The 20579-nt window shown below is 54.5% G+C and overlaps 1 protein-coding gene across 15 annotated transcripts in view; it reads left to right on the forward strand.

The window, feature by feature from the left end:
• The window catches only part of MYT1L (myelin transcription factor 1 like), a 367369-nt gene extending 353558 nt beyond the window's left edge, over positions 1-13811 (forward strand). For 12 of the 15 annotated variants that reach the window (XM_033124940.1, XM_033124939.1, XM_033124941.1 and 9 more), the window contains 4 exons: positions 1003-1094; positions 6239-6342; positions 10569-10712; positions 11032-13811. In XM_033124940.1, the coding sequence (XP_032980831.1) occupies positions 1003-1094; positions 6239-6342; positions 10569-10712; positions 11032-11172 (481 nt within the window). In that variant the 3' untranslated portion in view covers positions 11173-13811. The remainder of the gene's footprint in view (positions 1-1002; positions 1095-6238; positions 6343-10568; positions 10713-11031) is intronic. The other 3 variants (XM_033124948.1, XM_033124949.1, XM_033124950.1) reach the window with 1 other exon arrangement.
• Positions 13812-20579: the final 6768 nt, after the last annotated feature.

Consider the following 20579-nt stretch of genomic DNA (forward strand, 5'->3'; position numbering starts at 1 on the left):
CCTCAGTGCGAGCTGCGAGCAGCAGTGGAAATAATAGTTGTACCAGGATGTTTTCCCCAGAACAACTACGTCCAAGCTATCATCACGTCAGGAAACGTGAGAAAAATGTGAGAGACACTTGGAAAGCCTCACTTATTAATGTAGACATGAGGCAGACCCTGCTAGTACTATGTGAGTCCGTGTGGCTGTAGATAAGCCCCTAACAGGCCACGACGGTGCTGTGGCAGTGTCCCTCGGAGTAATGCACACACTAGTACACACACACGCCGCCTCACGTCACCCGCTGTGTGGTGCCAGCTGGGCCCTGGCCTCCGTGTGCTCACTCTGGACCGTAGCCAGGGTGAGGGGTGGGGGCTGAGGGCTGAGGGCTGAGGGTGAGCGTCTGATGAGCGGGCGTGGGCTCCGCCGAAGGTGCCCGGGGTGCACAGCGTGAAGGGACGGGGCAGGAGGGCCGGGAGCCACCTCTGAAGGCTGTGGTCAGACCAGTCGCCCAGGTCACTGCAGAGCGAGTGGGACAAGCCGCACGTGTGACTGGCTTGAAGCATTTAGGTGACAGAGTGTGGAGTGGCTGTGGTCACTCCAGAATAATCTCGACAGCGGGGGGCATGTGGGTGGTGAGCTCCTCACTCTGCTCTCTTTACTTTTCTATGTTTCAAATTAAGTTTAAATTCAACCCTTTGTAAGTTTCACACTTTCCATAATAAGGAAGTTTTTAAAGGAATAGTTATTCCATGAAAACCCAGACAGTCCGGAGGCAGACATGACAGACGCGTCACCCTCCCGCCCCAGCGCCCCAGCTGCCCAGACCCCAGCCACCGGGTACCCTGCACGTGTCACTGAGCCCTCAGTTGCGTGTAGCGGTCTGCTTCCTTCCCCTTTGCGGACAGCCTGTCGGCCGCACACAGCCTCAACAGGTGACCCAGTGACCACGTGGCTCATGATCAGTCTGCCTGGGGCTTTGAGATCCATGACTAACGCCATCTCCTGTCTTCTTGTCCCCAGCTTGTCGGGCTGCCCGCGCGCCACATCAGCCATGAAGAAGGCAAAGCTGTCCGGAGAGCAGATGCTGACCATCCGGCAGCGGGCCAGCAACGGTAATGCCACCCATGTCCCCCGGCTCAGGCCAGCACAGCCAAGGGCCACTGTCCTGCGACAGCCAGGTGGAACCAGTCTAGGCCTTTCCACAAGCCAGCCGTCCTGGGCTGTGGTCTTCCCCAATGTGTCCCCGGCTTTACCTCCAACCTGGTCACAAGCCAGAGTCGTAGGCAGCGGTCCCCGCACCCAGGCTCCAGGTTTTGCTCCAGAACCCCCGGGCCCTCAGGCACATGCAGCCAAGACGCAGCCCTGGCTCTGCCCTCACTCTCAGCTGCCTGACCGTCTCGGACCCATGTGAAGTCCATTTTCCCTTCTGAGTGCCGCTACCACACAGGTGTGTGTGGACAGGTGGCAGGAGGGGACAGCAGCAGCCCTTAGGGGCAGCTCGCAGATTCCATATTTGTGAGGTGGCATAGTTGCTAAAATTTATTTGTGAACCCAAATAAACACTGGCGTGTTCACGGCCACTCACGGACAAGCTCAGAGCAAAGTGGGAGTCTTGCCAGAGGCGCTTTCCCGGCCGAAGTGGGACAGGTGATACCCTGCCTTCTTCTGCAGCTCATCCTGTGAACAGGGGCCTTCGACACGGTCCTTTGGTGCCATGTTTTTGAACTTTTGTCCCTTTGTGTTGTGATTTCTCGGTTTAAAAGGCCCACCTCCCAGGGGCTGTCCAGACCTTGAGCGCAAGAGGCCATGATGACCTCACGGAGAAAGGGCATCACTAGGTGACCATCCAGGCTGTCACGTGCTATTGCTGTGACGTTAGCATTTATGGTCAACAGTACACACTAATTAAGGTGTCTTTAAACAGAAACACACCCAAACCAGGCGATGTGTTGGTGGCTCGTGGCCACCTAACCCTGTGCTTCCCCAGCACCGGTCAGTGTCAGCTGACTCGCAGTTGGTGGTGACGTCTGAGAACACCGCTCTGAGAACACGGAGGCCGAGTGGAACCTCTGACAGCAGGAGTTGGGTTTCCTTGTCAGCCCCGGGGCGGCTGTCACGAGGACCGGGCAGAGGACGAGTCACTGAGCCGTGAAGCCCAGGCAGGGGTCAGTCCCGGGCTGAAGGTAGCTTGGGCCTGCCCGCTAACACTGCTGCGCTGGGGCCGTCAGTGGCCACCCCTCCGCATGGGTCCAGCAACACGCCCCAGGACCCGAGGGCCCCACGTGGAGCCGTGTGGGCCAGGGCCACGGTCCCCAGCCTTCCACTGGCCACTGCACCTTGCTTTGAGGACCTCACAAGGGACTCAGCCTGCCCCTGACTGCAGAACGCTCAGCGTGTGGGTGTGGCCGGTCACCTGCCAGGGACACAGCCAGGCTCACAGTGCTTCCATCTGGAGGGCTTGGGTCCGGGAGTCCAGTGTGCCACCTCCACGTCTGTTCAACACCAGTGGGGACTAGAGAGCTGAGCACTCATCAGACAGAGCTGTGCCTTCCAGATGCCCTCAGACTCTTGCCCCGGCGCCTGCAGTCACAGGGGCGAGTGTGAGGAAACCCATGGGACACCGGGATCACCAGTGTCACTTCTCTGTCACCATCGAGGGCCAGGTTCCCTGTTTACAAACTCTTTCCAAAATGTTTAGCCTGACATTTCACCCCCCAAAACAACGCTGGTTTGAAAGTAAAACTCTGTAGGCCAATCAATGTGAGCCTGTGTCAGCCTGTGACCCACTGACGAAGGAAATAAGTGGGCAAAAGGAGGAGCGGAGGGAGACAGAGGGCGTCTGCGACCAGAGGGGTGCTGCTCACACCGCGGGGCTGCTGGCCGAGCGGAAGTTCACTGAGCGGAAGTTCACTGAGCGGAAGTTCACTGAGCGGAAGTTCACTGAGCTTCCATCTGCCAGCGTCAAAATGCGGCCTCGCTGTCAGGGCAGCAGGATCCCGCCCTCCCACCCTGCCTGCCAGGCCCAGGAGAACCAGTGCCGTCTTGGCGAGGCAGAAACAAGCAGTCCATGGCACAGACCTTTCACTGCAGGAGCAGCACCCAGCCTTCCCTGGCGGGGCCCCTGGCACTGCCCTGGTCAGCAGGGGTGGCCCCCAGCTGTTGCCATCCGCCCATTTCTCAGCGTCTGAACAGTGCATGATTCTATTTCTTTCTGCTGTTCTCTCACATGCGGGACCCCAGATGGGAACACTACAAGCCCCCAGGTTACCTGGAGAGCAAGCAGCTGAAGGTCACACCAGGCCCACCAGGCCCAAGACCGGCTGCAGGAGGGCTGTCCAGATGCCGTTTGTGCCGAGACCAGAGGCGTCCCTGCTCAACCCACAGGACCTCCTTCCGGCAAGAGGCCGCGCTGCAGGGGAGTCCATGTGGCCGAATCGGGCAAGACCGCTGCTGTCCAGAGGGCAGACATGCGGACCTATGGCCCTCTCTGCAACTGTGCCCTCCTTCTAAACACCAAGGCCCAGTTTGGAGGGCGCCCCAGCTATGCCTGTGGACAGGGCAGCCTCCCTCTCTTTCTTGAAAATCCTGAGTATAAAATGTCACCCGAAGTCCCCTGTACACCTTCACATGTGACACATGTGTCCAAGGGACAGAGCACTGAGACCTCAAGGAGGCCAGCGTTAGTTCCCGAGCTGACGCGGGCCAGGCAGCTCCTGCCTGGGAGCCCGGCTGTTCTCTCGTACATCTGTCTGAATAGGAAGAGCGGGTCCAAGTCCTCGAAGCTCCCTTCCGGCTCCAAAATCCTTTGCCTCTCTCTCTTTTCTTTTAAGTTTAGAGAAGACTCTGCTGCCATGTCGTCCCCCACAAGATTATCTTTACCTTCTTCATGCACAGAACGATCCCATACAGTTAACCAGCCCATGAAACACGACATGGTGCTGGTCTTGCTTCCAGGACCCTCTGCAGAAGCTCACCCCACACCTGTCAGTATCACTGCCAGGGCTTCACTTTTATTTATTTTTTGCAAAGCCTTGAGGAGAGAAGGAAGCAACACCTTCCCTCCCCATTATTATCAGAGGAGACAGGAAGCTGAGGGGAGGGCGGGCTCACTGAGGGGGGTTTGGGGCCAGGCGCACCCTGGTGAGCGGCCTCCTGGCTGAGAACGGCAGGCCTATCGGGGCTCGGGGCTCGGTCGTTAGAGCTCAGTTCTCAGAGCCTGATCAGTGAGCTCTGGGGTCCGCGGTGGGCGGTTCCCTAAGGAGGGCTTGGTGTGCAGACTCAAGCACTTGGAAATCCACCCTCACAGCCCCAGAACCCAGGCGCTACGAGTGTTCCAGTCCCATGGGCCTCAGTTTACACACGAGATGCCCCAGTGTGTTTAGACTCTTGCAATTTAAAGACTGTAGTGGTGGGTCCCTGTTATGATAAATTGATTCATAATTCAGCTATGTGCTGGGTGTTCTTATCTTGAGGCGTACTGGACCTTCTGCCGAGAAGTAATGGCACGGTCACTGCCCCGTTGAGATGTCCTGTGTGCCACGTGCCAGATACGTTACCTCAGTTGGTCCTCATTCTTCATTGTGAAAGGTTGCCATAGAGGGCCGGTCACATACACAGAAGGGGAAACCAGATAACGACCCACAGCTGAGAAAGGGTGAACTTCGGCAGCGGCCGTACTTTTATTACACCCCTGAACTGCTTGGGAGTTACTTGATAAGACGGGGGGTCGTTGCTCATGTTCTGAGGCCCTCAGGGTGCTGGCAGGACGCACCTTGAGGACCTAAGGGGTTGGTCCGGGGTCAGGGAAGCGAAACCCATGCTCCCAGTTAGGGGTTCCCCGGGTCCCTCTGGGGGGCAGCCGAGGCAGGAGGGAGAAGCCTGATCAGTGCTGCAGACGGGCTCGTCCGAAAGCTTTGCCACCTCAGACTGAATCATGGGGACAGCCGACTCAGAGGAAGGACAAGCAAACGGGAGCCGAACCAAACAGGAGCACAGGTGCGCCCGGTGCTTCGGCGAGAAAAAGCACCATCGTGGGGGACGCACGACTGATCCTTTCCCGGAAGATTGCTTGCTCCCCAAATCTTCATTTCACTAAAAACAGCAACTAAGACCCACCCCCACTGACCCCCTCTTTCTGTCTCTGTTGTCTTTTCAACACTTGATGGGGAGAAGCTCTTCATCTGGCCTCTGCAGTGTTTGGGGTGGTCTCATGCCTCTGCTCTCAGGCTGAGTGTACCCCTCTCTGCCTGCGATACCGGACCACAGCGTCTGCCGCCCGAGCTCCCTTGGAGTCCTGGCCCGTGTGTTTCCCACTGGTTTTGAGCGAGGGCCACTGTTGTACCACGTGGCCAATGGGAATGGCAAGTCCACACCTGGGCCATTGACTACTGTCCATCTGCAGGATTTCTGCTCTTCTCCCCTAACCACACCCAGTGGTGGAGGCCAAATGCCCCGAACTAGAAAGCTCTGGATCTTTCTGCCCCTGGCAGTGTGACGTTGCCAGGAACCAGACACAACCAGTCGAGTGAACCGGCCTTGAACCGCACCTTGTAAACACCGGTTCTGCCTGTGCCGCCCGCCACACGGACCCCACAGCCCTGCTGGTCATGCCCCCGACCTGGACAGGCTGGTCACCGCGCAGCTGCTGAGGGGCTCCCGCCACAGCCCACAACCACTTCTGTCGCCGACCTATCACTGCAGAAGACGGGACTTTTTTATCAGTTAGATGTGAACTACTCAGGAGCACTTTGTGGCCACCTATCTGGAGTCCATCACTGCCCATCATCCCCTCCCTCGGTCACTTAGCTGGACAATCCTTAACACTTCCGACTTGGTGCTGTTACGTCTGTTAGCAGTGTTCCTACCCCAAACCTAAGCGTGCTGAGGGCGGGAACCCTGCCAGTCTCCTCTGGGCACGTGTGCGTGTGACAGAGACAGACAGACGGTGAGAGAGGAGGGGATGGCCTCTACAGGGGACCCTATTCATAGGTGCGTCAGGTGCAGCCCCACCCGGGCCATCAGGCTCTGAGTCAGTGCCAGGGTCTGTGCACCCCCTTGTCTCTCCGGGGTTTGGTCAGTAGGAGGGTGGTGCTTGGGGACAAAAGACTGCACAACCTTGACTGTTTTCTTTTTAATTCAAGGGCACTTTTCCCCAGCAAACTCAGTTCGTTCCAGGTATAAAAAGAGGAAAGAAAACTGCGAATCTCAGGGTCACGCTTCCTGTTCCATATTCTAAGGCACTCGTTTGTGGTTGCAGGCATCGAGAACGATGAAGAAATCAAACAGCTGGACGAGGAGATCAAGGAGCTCAATGAGTCCAACTCGCAGATGGAGGCCGACATGATCAAGCTCAGGACTCAGGTAACGGTTCCTGAGGCTCCCGACGCAGCCCTGGACGCCCACGCAAGGAACCACCGCTGGGCGGCCTCACTTCCTTTTTCTTTGTTCATTTCGTCTTTATTTTTTCACCTCTATCTTGGTCTGCTGAAAATTCAGTGGCAACATTTGCTATACCCCTGGGGCCACCGGTCATCTAGTTTTCTGTCTTGTGTCTTGAGTGAGACTGTCCACAGAACCGCCTGCTCCGGCAGCGATGTAGACGAGTCCTTTGCCCCGATATTTGGGTGCTGGCGTTTTGACTCAGCACGTAGATACAGAGGGGCTGCTGCTCCTTGGGGCTGGGAGGCCGTGCCTGTCCATGCCAATTCCCAGGCGGGCGCAGCGTCTAGCCAGGGCAGAAGGGAGGCACCAACCAGATGCCAGGGGGCAGGGGCTTTGGCGTGTAACCCACTTCACTCACACCGGCCCTCCAGGTAGGTGTCGTAAGACTCATTTGACACTCATGGTCTCTAAAGTCCAGACAGGTGACTTCCTCCACTCAGCCAAAGCCAGTGGCTGGGCTGACTGCCCTCAGGGCGTCCCCTCATGCCCTGCAGGGTCCCAGTGCCCAGTGTGGGCTCAGGCAGTGGGATCCCGTTGTGGCAGAGGGCCCCCCCCCCGGCATTGCCATCATAGGTAAGGCAGGATGCCCGTCCCTGTAGACCTGGGCCAGCCCCACCCCGGGGACCGCTCCCCATAATCAGCAGTGTGACGGGTTCTGGGGGAGGCTGATGGAGGCCCAGGGGGAGGTCACAGTTCTGCCTGCCACCCATTCCCCGATGGCACAGCTCCTCCAGGGACGGGCCCTGAGGCTATGTTCCTACCAGAATAGCCAGAAGGGATTCCATGGGTGCCCGTGAGGCTGGGCAAGGGGGGGCATTGTTTTGACACCAGCCTACTCAACTGCAGCCCCCCGCCTGGCTGTGCTCTGGCCGTCATGGCGTCCTACGAGGGCCTGGCCAAAGGCTCAACTGACGCAAGTTGGAGTTTTCCTGAATTTTTATCTGAACCCCTGGTTTTTCTCAGCTGCTGGCCCGGCCAAGGTCTGGCGGAGGTGTGGTCCCTAGGGGACTCCAGGGCCACTTCCTTCTTTCATCCCACAAGCCACCTTCTCTGGTAGGGAGACGAGCCAGCCAAATCAGCAACGATGATTTGGGTCAGATGACAGTTTCATTCTCTCGTCTTATTCTGCTCATAAAGGTGAAAACCCTAATCAGCTGCCTCTGAATGGCACCTTTCTGGGCAACCCTGGGGGTTCAGAGTTCTGTCTGGCTGTCTGGCTGTGCACGGCAATCTGACGTCGGGAAAGGCTTCCCTCCCTCCCACCTCAGGGCTCCCCTCAGCCCCTCCCCACTTGCATCCCCATGCCAGGAAGGCCCAGACGCCCAGCCTGGCTCAGGGCCCAGGGGACGCTGTGCTCCCCGAGCCGAGGGGACTTGGCACTCAGAGCAGAGCCACCGCGAGTCCCGCGCCCACATGCTTGCCTCACCCTCAGTGGCCGTCTGTCCCTGGGTCGGTGGTCACTGCCCACCTGGGCTCTTTGATGTCCGATGTGGGTATTTGCTCCCAGCAGCACCTATTTGCATCTGACGTCAAAGGAACTTTAAGGGTTAATGTGTGTTGTCACTGCTCTGGCTGATGAGAGGTGACCCCCCACATGAGCCTGGGCTGGTGCATCTGCTCCGGAAGGTAAGGCCAGTGTCTCGGAAGTGGAGGGGGCATGCTGAGCTGGGGTCTGGGCTGTGCTGTCTGGGGGGCAGGCCCCGTGACCAGCAGCCCTGGGTGAGGACTCAGGTAGTGGCCGGGCAGGGATAGAGGTCCTAGGACGCTGCGGACAGCTTGGCACCCGAGGGCCCCTGCTCCCCGCACCTCTGCTGCCCCCAGTGTCTGAGGTCAAACTGGCCATGGAGCCTCTTGTGCCTCCGCCTCCCTGTCTCTACAGAGCGCACTTACCCTCCCTAATCTCTGGGAAACGCCAGAAGACTGAAGGTCCTGCCTCCAGGCTTTCTGGCGCCTCTGATGCCCTCCCTTCCGAGAGCAACACTGGGATGGAAGGAACACAGGCCACTGTGTGTTTTTGTCCCATCTGACCTGAGGTGCAGGCAAAGCTCTGCAGGGCCACCCAGCCACACCACCCAGTGACAGCACAGCAGACGCCAGCTGGTGCGCAGGGCCCAGACCTTGCGGCACAGCAGCACGAGGTGGCTAAGGGCAAAGGGCCCTGCACCAGGTCCTGGCACAGCCCCCGGAGGCCGGGTCCCATGGGGGCCCTGGCGGGCTCAGGACCCCAGGGCTGCACTCGTGTCTGACTTACATACCAGGGCTCCCTGTGAGCCTTTATTGGGAAAATAGATTCTGCACCTTCAAAAACATTTTACGAATGGCCAGTCTGACCCAAACATCTTAGTTAGCACTGTGGAAACAGGGAGACAGGGTCCCCCGGGATCCCAGGCAGAATCCGGGGCCCAAAAGAGCCCAACGTGTCTCCATCTCAAATGGTCAGAACAGTGCGAGCAATTACACATCCAGTTAATATTATCGAATCAGTGATGTCTCAGCTGCATTTATTTCTTCTGGATCTTATTTTGAACTTACGCCCTACCGAGACTTCATACACACAAACACACACACACGTGCACATACGTGTGCACATATGCACATGTGCACGCACCTACCCCTTCCTGATGGGCCTCCTCCTTTGGCCACAGGAGCTCGATGCTCCTCAAACACAGGGACAGGACGTGCTGTCAATGACAGGGTCACCTTTCTCCTGTCTGAGGACAGTGAGTGACATCGACCCAGGAGCACATGGGGGCTATGTCGCCACCCCAGTCCTGGGCCCCTGCGCAGTGCAGGCCTTTTCCTGAGCAGACACCCTCCCTCAGAGCTGCCTCAGCCCTCCAAATCCCAGCCATTGCCAGGGCACCTGGCACCATGGCCGCTCTGCCGAGGACGGAAGGGAGACGTCTGTGTCCCCTGTGCAGCCCCTCCCCCTCCCAGCTCCCCGTTACTGTGACTCCATGAAGCCCCCGGGGGGGCGTGCCCTAGTTGGAGCTTTGACTGGGTGGGACGCCCAGGAGTGGTGAAGGTCTTCTTACCACAAACTGTCGAGTGTCTCTACACAGAGGGCAAGCGCTCTTAGTCCTGCTTTCCAGAAAAAGAGCCCAGAGTTTGCTGACTCTTCCTGTAGAGCTGAATCCAACAGTGCCCCTGAGGCCGTGGTTCCCTGGCAGCCTTGGGAAAGGCCCCAGGCAAGTGTGTCTGTGCAGGGAGACCCCGTGTGAGAGCTTGGTGTTTAGAGATTAGGAGCTGGAGGCAGGTAACTCAGGGGCGCTAGTGTGACGAGGGAGCCGAGGCCGTGACCCTGGGCCTGCGTCCAGGGTCCACGTTAGCCTTCACACACGCCTCCGACACTGGCGTGGGGCTACCGCATAGCTCTGGTTTGGGGGTCACAGTGTTCCCGAGCCCCAAAAGGCAGGCACACTGTGGAACCAGCACTTTTTCCCAGCCACACAGTGGCTTCCAAAGCTGCTCATCTTCCGACACACGTGGGTTGGGCAGTTGACCGCAGGAGTAAGTGCTGCTTGTCTGGCTGTAGGTGGAGGCACTACAAAGCTCGTGACCTCGGCAACCATGCGGTCTGTCCAGGGAGTTAGAGGGAGAAGAGCCAGCGGGAGCCACAGGCGCCTCTCTCTGATGCAGGAATGTGTGGAGGTCACGTAGTGCAGATGGCGTGTCTGCTGGTGCTGGTGGAGAAGACAGGGACTTGCCACAAATAAGTAATGTCTTGGGGCTCAGCTGTGGCACAACTAGATTCAGGCTAGAAAAGAAGTGCTAGCAGTAAGTCACTACAACACCACCCCAGATAAGTAACACAATCCATGAAAGCCACAGAGAGAACAGGAGACTGGAGGACAGTCTGCACACGAGGACAGCACAGCTTGTCCCCACAGCCCCGGCGCCCACCTCACGTTAATCCATTAATCCCACCTCAGAAAGACAAGCCACTAGAGTCCAGTCACCAAATCTCCGAGTGTAATGAATCAGAAGCACGAAAGCCAAACCCTTAAAATGACAAATTCTTAACTTGGAAGCCTTTTTCTTTAAGCAAAAAGGTTTTCTTTGCATCGATAGGCTGTTGTCTCGCCCTGCGAGAGTGTGGCCCCCGCCTGCCTTATGTTACATGTACACAAATTTGTGCGTTTTAGATTACCACAATGGAGACCAACCTGAAGACGATAGAAGAGGAGAACAAAGTAATTGAACAGCAAAATGAGTCTCTTCTTCATGAGCTGGCCAACTTAAGCCAGTCTTTAATTCATAGTCTAGCTAATATCCAGCTGCCACATATGGTAAGTGACTGACAGTGCGAGATAAGGTGTTCGGTGAGCTGCGCAGTGTGCACCATAACGTAGCTGTCTTGTCCTATTGCTGTTCTCATGGTTCTTCAGACTTTGGATGTTTGTGGTTCCCTCCCCAAAGCCATGGCATTAACTGCCAGAAGCGTTGGTGGGGCTGATCCCATGGACCCCGTAGCTTAAGATTGCTCCGAGTTGGCCTTTTAAGTGTTATGCAGACAGTGGCAGGATGCTGTGATGCTGTTTTATGCTGATGTGATATCCTATTAAGAAAATAAAAGTTGTGTATGAACTACTATTTAATATCTCGTAGGACCCAATCAATGAACAAAATTTTGACGCATACGTGACTACTTTGACGGACATGTATACAAATCAAGATCGTTATCAGAGCCCAGAAAATAAAGCCCTACTGGAAAATATAAAGCAGGCTGTGAGAGGAATTCAGGTCTGAACAGCTGCTGTAGTGACTGTAGTGATGGAGCCTTGCTTAAACAGGACGCCTCCTGTCTCTTGCTGCTGTAATTTACCAGAAAGTGTTTCTATTTATTTCTGTTGGAAACAGTGTTATGCTTACAAGACTTCATAATGATTTTATGTCTTGCTTTAAAGATCGTCCCTGCAGAATAGTTTCGGAACACATTCACATTTTGTACGTTTTCATATAAGCTGACATAGTGTGATATGCCATGTAATGTTTATAGCTGCTAATGTGTGCACATTGGGGTTGTATATATTTCTGAAGAGGTAAGCTGATCAAAATACATAGAGTGTAAATCCTTTTTAATGCTTTAGTGATTAAATGTTTTAGTATTTTGAACTGCAATGGACAAAAAGAAAAACAGCTTTGAATGACCATGTGGTGGCCCCACAGCCACTTTTTACACATTATCATTTTGCCTCATGTTGGAGGGCTTTATGGAATTTCAGAAATACATTTTGTTGCATATTGTTTCATAGCAAGAATTGGTTGCAAAAAAATGCTTTATTTTTGAACAATGCTTAGAAATATTATGTGATTTTTTTGTTTGTTTGTTTTAGGAGGATGGTGTATGGTGGGGGCAATAAATGAGGTTTTTTGCATTCCAAGGAAATGGCATATGGATTAACTGTAAGGAATGAGATAAGTAATTTATTGTAAGACAACATCAAGCCATGGAAACTTGGCAGAAGAGTCAAAGCAGCTTAAACAGCACTTTTAAATTAACTCCTGAGCATTACGTGGTGTGACTATGGGACTTCAGTTAAGACAGGGCCTTGTGACAGGTGGACGATGTGAAGATTTCCTTTTCCATTTTCAATAAACTTTGGGACAACCTTCTCTTATCTCCCAAGAGTTTCCCGGCCCTCTGAACTGTCTTTTATTGCAATGTGGTTTACCCACCAAAATATGTGTGTTTTAATTTAAGGTCAAAGGTAATTTAAGAGTATTTATTTCCCCTTTCCACTTTTAAGAACTATTATTGTTGTTGTTGTTGTTGTTGTTTTACATTTGGGGGATAAAGGGAAATGATTTGTGAGTCTTCGAGTGACGGGACTGAATCCCCTCTGGATTTGGGGGAAGCTGCTCAGTAAAATCTCTCCGGCCCCCCGAGCTTGGGCTTCAAATGCGCACTTGGTCCTGCTCAGAGGAGTCTCACGAGGACCTGTGTCTTGCCTCTCGTGGGAGACCGGCTGGCTGCAGAGCGTTTGCGTAGCCTTGTGTCTGAGTTGTCATGACCTGTTCTAAGAATGAATGCAATCAGATTTTAGGAATAATTAATGTACTTCAGCACTTTTCTTTACACGAAATCATCTTAGCCTCATGTGTTCCTCGGACACGGGTCGTTTGCCGCCATGACTGCACTCTGTGTATGCAAAGACCGCTTTTGACGGCTGCGTCCACCCTCCGAGAAGTCCCCGGGACGTGTCGTGTCTTCTCATGTGGACTTGATTTACATGTCATAGCATCTCTTCCTCCCATGTCTTGATGTTATGCAGGAAGTACAAAAGTACTTTAAAATTTTGTTATGAAAAAAAAAGATGGGTTTTGTAAAAATAAAAAAATAATAATATTTTTAGCAGAACAGGACTTACAGGGTCATTGTCCCCACAACGTGCCAGTCGACTATTTGCACTCCCCTTGTCCTCTATATCCGTACGGAGGTGTGCAATTCCTGTGTCAGCGGCCTTGCCACGCTGACCCTGCAGGGGGCCCGCCGGCCGACCGGCAACGTTGGTGCGGAGGTCGCAGGGGCCTCAGGCAAACACTCTGCTACGATACTCAGCCTCGGTGTACATACGTGTATAAATACATGTACATCTCAGCGGCACTTTATACTGCTCACTGTACAAATGCTTCCGGTTTTCCACGCGGACTTTCGTAAGGAGCTGGGAAAAGATGATGTCATTCCCTCGGGGTCTGGAGAGCGCCGTCTTTCTGTTGTGAGATTAGTCGTAGCCGTGCTCAGAATTGCCTTGGAGAGCTGACGCCGCTGCGGGCGCCGCTGCCACACCACGGGCCAGGCCCGGCTCCCGCTCCCGCTCAGGCCGCTGTTCATATGGGCTTCGCATTTCCCGCCCCGTCGTGTCTGCAGCCTCGCCAACAGAGCAATGCTTCGCGTAGAGTGATAGGTAGTCTCAGTTTTGGGTCTTGTTCTCACCTATGTACAATGGAGAGGGTTTTAAGCACAAATCTGCTGCTCATCTAATGTTGGTAAAATATCAAATCAAAAGTTATCTGTGACTATTATATAGGGATCACAAAAGTGTCACATATTAGAATGCTGACCTTTCATATGGAATTATTGTGAGTCATCAGAGTTTATTTATTATAACTTATTGTTCATATTCATTTCTAAGTTGATTTAAGTAACCATTTATGAAGACAGAATTTTGTACAAATATTTACTGTGCTCTCTGTGGAACTGAAGTCTCATTTATTTTTGTACACACAGCATGGGTTTGTTGACACTTTGATTTTGCTACAATGTGTGGAGTCACGAGTTGCAGTGATTACTTCATTTTTAAATTGTGAACTTTGTACAAACTTTGTCATGCTGGATGTTAACATCTTACTCTAAATAAAAAGGTGTTGCCGCGTTTGTAGCACGATGGATCTCTAACAGGGTCGCGTCTTCACTTGCGTCCGGAAACGCTGGCGGCCCCGGCAGGACCCACAAGGAGTCCTTCACGCTCGGGGTCTCGTGCTCCCCCGAGGCCAGGTGACTTCCAACGGCGGGTGCGCGCTCAGCGGCCTCACTTGCTTGGGAAGCAGTTCTGCGCCGTTTCCCGGGTGGTACCTGGGGTCATACTGTGCTCCCCTTGCCCTGTCCTCTACCTCCTGAGCAGAACCCTGGCCTCCCTCTCTCCCCAGGCCACGGGCGTCTGTGAAGTGTCCAGAACGTCCCCAAGTAGGCTCCATCGGCTGCCACCTCCTAATGGTTCAGTTTCAGTGGCAGATGTTCTGTCGTCCTCAGCATCTCATGTCCGGGGACCTGAGGTCCTGCGCCCTGTGATCAGTGCCCTGGGTTCTTCATCAAACCATCGACAAGGACCACCCCTAATACTTAACTTACCTTCAGGTGTGACTTAGTCACGATTATCCCATTTTCCCATTATTTATGTTAGTAAGAATCACCCTTTAAAATTCCAAAACTACCCTCCTGTAATAGACACAGTCCCGAAACATAACATTTGAGGAGACCCCATAATTTCTGTTAAATCCAAAATGGATTCCTAGTGGAGTCTTCTGCCCTGAGAGTCAAGGCCATCTGAGCAGCATCTGCTGTTTGCACATCGCACTTGGTCGGCCTGCTTCCTGGGAGGGGGCAGGGTGTCCAGACAGTGGGGTCTGGGCTCTGGCAGAGCCTGCCTTGTGGGCACCTCCACCTAAAGCAGGTGGTGGCCTGTCCTTGACTTGTCACAGACTCAGTCTCTCCACTGGGTTATTGAGACACTTTTCCCCTTAGGAGCCATGTGGTTGAGAATTGGTATAAACGTTTTGGAAAGAAATTTAGCAATAATGTCATGCATCTTAAATCGAATTTTTAACCCAATAATCCCAGAAGCCTATCCTGTGATACCAAGACAACGGTGAGTGCCCGGAAGTCAGTAAAAACAAGCAGAAGCTGATGAGGGAGGGTGGCAAGTACAGCTCAGGAATCCCATGAGTTCTTGAACGTGACGGCGATAAGACGTGTTGCTAGCACGCTTGTGACAAAACAAGTATTAGTACAGAAAACAGAACCATAGACATACAGGAAAGCAGCCTGCTGGCAGTGATGCTCGGTAATTTTGGCGCGTGATAACGCTGGCGACCACACTTCCCTCCGGCCAGGCCTCCCTGTGTGTGGGGGGGGGGAGAGTCAAGGTGACCCTGGCAAGCGGCAAAGAAAGGAGATTGGGGACCTGACTGGCCCCAAGGAAGTTGGCCTCGTGGGAAGAAGAGAAGGAACAGGAGGGACGGGGAGACCGGGTTCGAGAGCAAGTGCCTCCAGGTTCAGGTTCGGTGGGGAAGGTGCAGAGTCACAGGAAAGGTGTCAGGATGGCTGTGTGGGTGGTGCTTGGTCCCCGAGAGTCCCCGGTCAACTTCACATCCTGTGCCGACCAGGTACCCAAAGGGGAGGTTGGGGTTACATGTTCTCACCCTGGGCGATGAAATGAATTATTTTTAAAGAATAAAGCCTGAGCCTAGTGAGGGTTCGCGAGGGTTTAGGAGAAGAAGGTTCTCGTGTCACCAGCAGAGATGACACAGGATCGCAGAGCAGAGGGAGGACCCCGCTGGCGTCCGGCTCCTGGATGCTGGAAGACAGTGTCCATCCCCAACCCCTCTTCCTGGGACGTTGTTTCTCCAGCGACGTTACAGGTCCTGGGCTGACAGAGCGCTTGTCTGGCCTCCCAGGCTCTTTCTGCTCAGGGAGGCTCAGAGCTTGCAGGCCCGGGCACTTTCCTCTCGTCCGCTTTCTTAGGTCCAGTCAGCGTGGACAGCACTCCACGCGGTGACATTTCTAACAGCACAGGAGGCAGGAGAGCCCTGCGTCTACAGCAACTTAAAACACATATCAAGAGAAAACATCAAACGTGTATCCTTTGTCTTTGTATGTCAATCACATCACCCAAAAAGAGGTCTTGGTCACGGAAGTATCTGGTCCAGTCTCTGAAGAAACGGAAAACGGCACAAGCAAAGATGGAAGCCGCCATAGTAAATGCAGGTAGGATAAGCCTGTCGTCAGTGATGGCGCAAAGCCACACCTGGGCACAACTTTCTCTCTAATGCAGGAGCCCATGTGAGGTCTCCACGTGGGTCCCAAGAAGACCTGACTAAGCTGGGCCGCCTACGGGGGGGGGGGGGGGAGATGCTGGGCTCCCCCCCCCCCCCCCCCCCCGTTCCAGCATAGCAGTCCTCTCTGGGCTCTGATCCCATCCTCAAGTCCAGTTTCTTCTCTGTCCCTTTTTTAATCCACATGTCTTCCTCCCTATAGTGTGTGTGTGCCCTTCAAGTGACCTCAAGTCATCGCTGAGCAAGATAAAAAAAATACACAAGACAGGCATTGTAGGGAAGGAAACCTCCGGGAGGCTCTCGGCTGGCTGTCTGACAAAAGAGAAAAGCATGCAAATTTATTGAAGTTTCCTTTGTAAGGAAACGAAGACCCCAAAGCACTTAAGCCTGAGTACTTTTACTGTGTGTTGAAGAGCAGACAGTGGTGCAGAAACGTGATGGGATGAAGGACAGAGCGACGGGGTGACCTCGGGAGGGGCAGCAGGGCTTCCCACACAGGGAGGACACTGCTGCCTTGAGGGTCTTTTGACCTGGGGATAGGGTGGGGGCAGGGGGGCGCTGAGTCCTTCCTGCACCTGCCGAGTCCCAAATTCCTCCAGCTTCAAGTATTCAATATGCCCAAGGGCCATATTTTGGGGAGGCGTGTCTGAACCCTGTCACTGTGTACAAAAATAAGTGTGTCCATGTGTGAATGGCGCAGGAAAGAAGGAAGATTAATGAAACAGAATCAGGGAGAGGGAAGAAGGTGAGCCGCCCTTGGCAGCATCAAGGACCTTAGAAAAGATGCAGGCTTATCACTAAGAGCCGGGACGACACAGCTCTCCTGGGGCCACAGCCGGGGGGGGGGGGGGGGGGGTGCTGGTGCAGAGCCGGGGCCTGGGGTCCAGGCTGGGGCCCGGCCGCCTTGGCTCAGTCATCATTGGGGACTTTAAAACATAGTGGGAACGGAAAGCTCCGGAACAGAACACAGACAAGTGGCCCAGAGGGTCCAGTTCATGAAATAGGACCTTAGTGGGGAGCTCTTATCCAGGCCAGTGGCCCCCAGGGATTGATTAAACAGCCGGCTTTGAGGTGGGGGCTTGGCCATCCGAGCTGCGGTCAGCACTTGCGTTACAAAAGAGAAGCAACCGTCAGGGACTCCACAGCGTCACAGAAACGACAAGTTTTCCTTTGTCCTGTGGGGTCTAAGCAATAGGTCTCAGACCAATGCCTCCATCTGCTACGGATGTGGTGGGGACGGCCACGTGGGAGCAGCTGAGCGAAGCGAGTCCCAGGTGTGGGTCCAAGCCAGTGGATGGAGGCGTATCTGGGCGACTCGGTGTCCTGAGTGCCGTCTCCTGGTACCTGGGAGACCCCGGAGAAGCCTTGTGTGCGGGATGCCCAGAAGGGACAGGTCTTCTGCTCCCCACCGGGAGGTGTGGCCTGGGGCTGGACAGGACGCTGTCCCTGTCCTCCTAGGAATGACCTCACTGAAGAGAGCCGCAGCCGGGACCTCTGAGCCCAGCTGTGGCCCTGGCCCTGGAGATCAGAGGCGCCTCTGCAGAAGGAGGTGACAGTCCCCAGACTCAGGCCCAGCTGCTCGGGGCTGCAGAGGCAGGGCCGGAGCTCTGAATTGCTGGCTGGGCCTGTGACAAAAGACGGATTAACAACAGAAAAAGAAGCTGATGGTTATCACCAGGTGGAGACACCAGGGAGGTGAGTCACTGTCAGTCTGGTGGCTTAGAATTCAGGTTTAATGCCACCTCAGCTCAATCACAGCAAGGCCGCTCAGAGGCGCCCCGAGTGCCTGAGGCGTGACCCACGCTGGGTGAGTGGAAGCAGGAAGATGGAAAAGGCCCGGGGACTAGGAGCACGGCGACGGTGTGAGAGCTGCCCGCCGGCTGGGAAGCACGTGGTGGGGGAGGTGCCGGGGCCCCGCCTCAGCCGCAGGCTGGGCGGCCCAGGAGGTGTTACGGCCACACCTCCTGGCCCCGGGCCGTTGTCTGCCGAGTTAGCTGCTGCTGTGGTCCTCAACCTGCTTAGCTGTGGAGGGCACACACAGCTCAGCTCAAGGTGCCGCGTTCAATCTTAGTTGCAGGGGGCGCAGCCCACCATCCCTGGCAGGACTCGAGGAATCGAACTGGCAACCTTATGGTTGAGAGCCCACTGGCCCATGTGGGAATCGAACCGGCAGCCTTCGGAGTTGGGAGCACGGATCTCCTATTGCCTGAGCCACCGGGCCGGCCCTCAACCTGTTTGCTTAAGTTGTCTGAAAAGCAGAAGGCGGCAAGGTCTCCTCCATAAACCAAGACTTACTGGGTGCCAGAGACCGAGCTCAAACTGCAGATGCTGAGAAGTAACCATTACCCTGATAAAAGGTATTCAAATGAAGCCCACTGCCGGTGACAGCAGGTGGCTTCACATCTTTGTAAAGTGGGCGAGCTCCCAAAAACTATGCAACCCTAGTGCAACTGGCACTTTTGAGCACAGAATTGAGGTTCATTCCTACGGATGAAATTGTGGCTGAAAGATGATAAATACATATGGATTTTAAAAATTTGTTTAGATCTTGTTTAAAGGGATGTCTACCATTTCCAAATTTTGCTAGAGCAGTCATACGTTTTTACCCTCTATTAAATTCTACGGCACACAAGTTTACTTCTCTGGAAACATCCATTTCCAGTCAATGTATCCACCCTTTCAGGGGCGACAGAACTCAGGGAATAAGAGGAGAAGGCTAAATACAGGCCAAAGGGGCCAGACGTGCACTTTTGATAGTTGGTGGGGACACACACCTGAGTGTGAGGGCCCCGGCCTCAGCCTGGGAGAGGCCACCGGGACCACTGGTGGGACGTGGGCAGCAGGAGCCCGACAGCTGGCTGCAGCGTCTCACACGGAGGTCTGTGCTGTTGCGAGGACAGGCCTTTCTTTCAACACGCTGTATCTGTTTCATGCTAGTGACGACTGAGAATATCTCATTTTTTCATATAACATTCTTCAAATTCACTGAGTTCTAACAGGTGGTTCAGAAACAGGGCCCTTAGAAAAGGGCCAATGGGCAGAAATGTCTGCGCCAGGCTGCCACAATCGCCGCGGGGCACCTGTGTGTGAAGGGCGGGCCCCGCCGTCAGCGCTCAGCTCCCACGCGTACTTATATTACTATGTCACATTTCCCATCGGAAATCATTATGGGATCATTAGCTGTGTCCCCCCAAATTTCATATGTTGAAACCAACCCCCCAATGTGAGAGTTAAGGGGTGGGGCCTTTCAAGGTGATGAGAATAGTGTCCCTGAGGGAGAGACAGGAGAACCCAGCAGGTGTTGGTCCCCCCCCCACCCCCCAGGCCTTTGAGGACACAGTAAGGAGACCATCGGCCTCAGCGGGCCCTGGACCTTGGCTGTCAGTCCCCAGGATGGTGAGGGAGACGTTTCTGTCATTGTAGCCCCCAGTCTGCAGTGCCCTCATAGAGCAGCCCAAGCTGACGAAGACAGAAATATGAATGTCAGGATAAAAAATGTGGGCTTTCTCCTCTGTACAATGGCCATTTGTCTTTGGTTTTGAGAGTCGGTAGTAATTTCACATGCAGAATGTCTGTGAGGCAAGTCCCAATGTTCTGGGAAGAACAGCCTGGAAATAACCGCAGGCTTTTTGCAGTACTGGACCCTGGGCAGCCCACGGGCCTGCTGTGTGACCACGCTCAGAAGACCGTTCAGAACTGTCGCTGTGGTTGCGTGGGGATGTGGGAAGACATTGGCAACAAGTGATAATCCACTTGGCGTTTTAAAAGCCATTTAACAGAAGTGTGTTCTTGGTCATAGAGGCAGCGAAGGCAGGATGAGGGTGCTACATTAGCAACCGAAAGTTCTAGAAGCTGGCGAAGTTTCACGGCTGCCACCTGTGCCCTTGGAGCTGTATCTGCTGGCACTGACGTCCACGCTGCCTTCACTGTCCCCGCTGAGTGTCTCCGTGCAGAGCTTGCTTCCTGACCCTCTGTTCACCCCCGGTCCAGCTTCAGGACTAGGCTGTCAATCACCACGTAAGGAGCCAGACGCCTGCGTCTTCATTGCCCTCAGTGCCGGACTCTCACTTCCTTTCAGATGCTCCCTCCATGCTCTGTGACTCCATGCTGTCCTTTCTCTGTTGTTGCCAGAAATATTCCCCAGGGCCCCAAACATGTGCTCGAATACTTTCGGCTTACCTGCAAAGTATGAGGATTAGCCTGGCCACATTTTAGGAAGATCTTATCTCTGCAGAATCGAGGGATAAGCTCTCCACATTCTCCCTCCACCTAGGTCTTCCCTAAGCCTGGGTTTGCACCTTCATCTGCCGCGCTCCGGGCCTCGCCCATGTGCTGTGGCCTCACTTGTTACCTTTGCTTCTCTGCCACTGCGGCGTCCCACCTCTTCTTGATGCACCCACATCTGCTGCAGAACCATGTTCACCACCCGGGAAGCTTCCCCCAAACATCGCTGCTTCAGAAGGAGCTGGCACTGGGCTTAAGTCAGGACACCTTGTGTGTGTGTCAGCAGAGCTGTGGGCCAGTGGGGAGGAACCCGGGACAATGCTGAGAGTTGTAACTGCGTGGAGACCTCGGGTGGCGGGGCTGGAGGCCAGGCCCCA

Source organism: Rhinolophus ferrumequinum, chromosome 13 (assembly GCF_004115265.2).
Source record: "Rhinolophus ferrumequinum isolate MPI-CBG mRhiFer1 chromosome 13, mRhiFer1_v1.p, whole genome shotgun sequence".
NCBI classification, from domain to species: Eukaryota; Metazoa; Chordata; class Mammalia; order Chiroptera; family Rhinolophidae; genus Rhinolophus; species Rhinolophus ferrumequinum.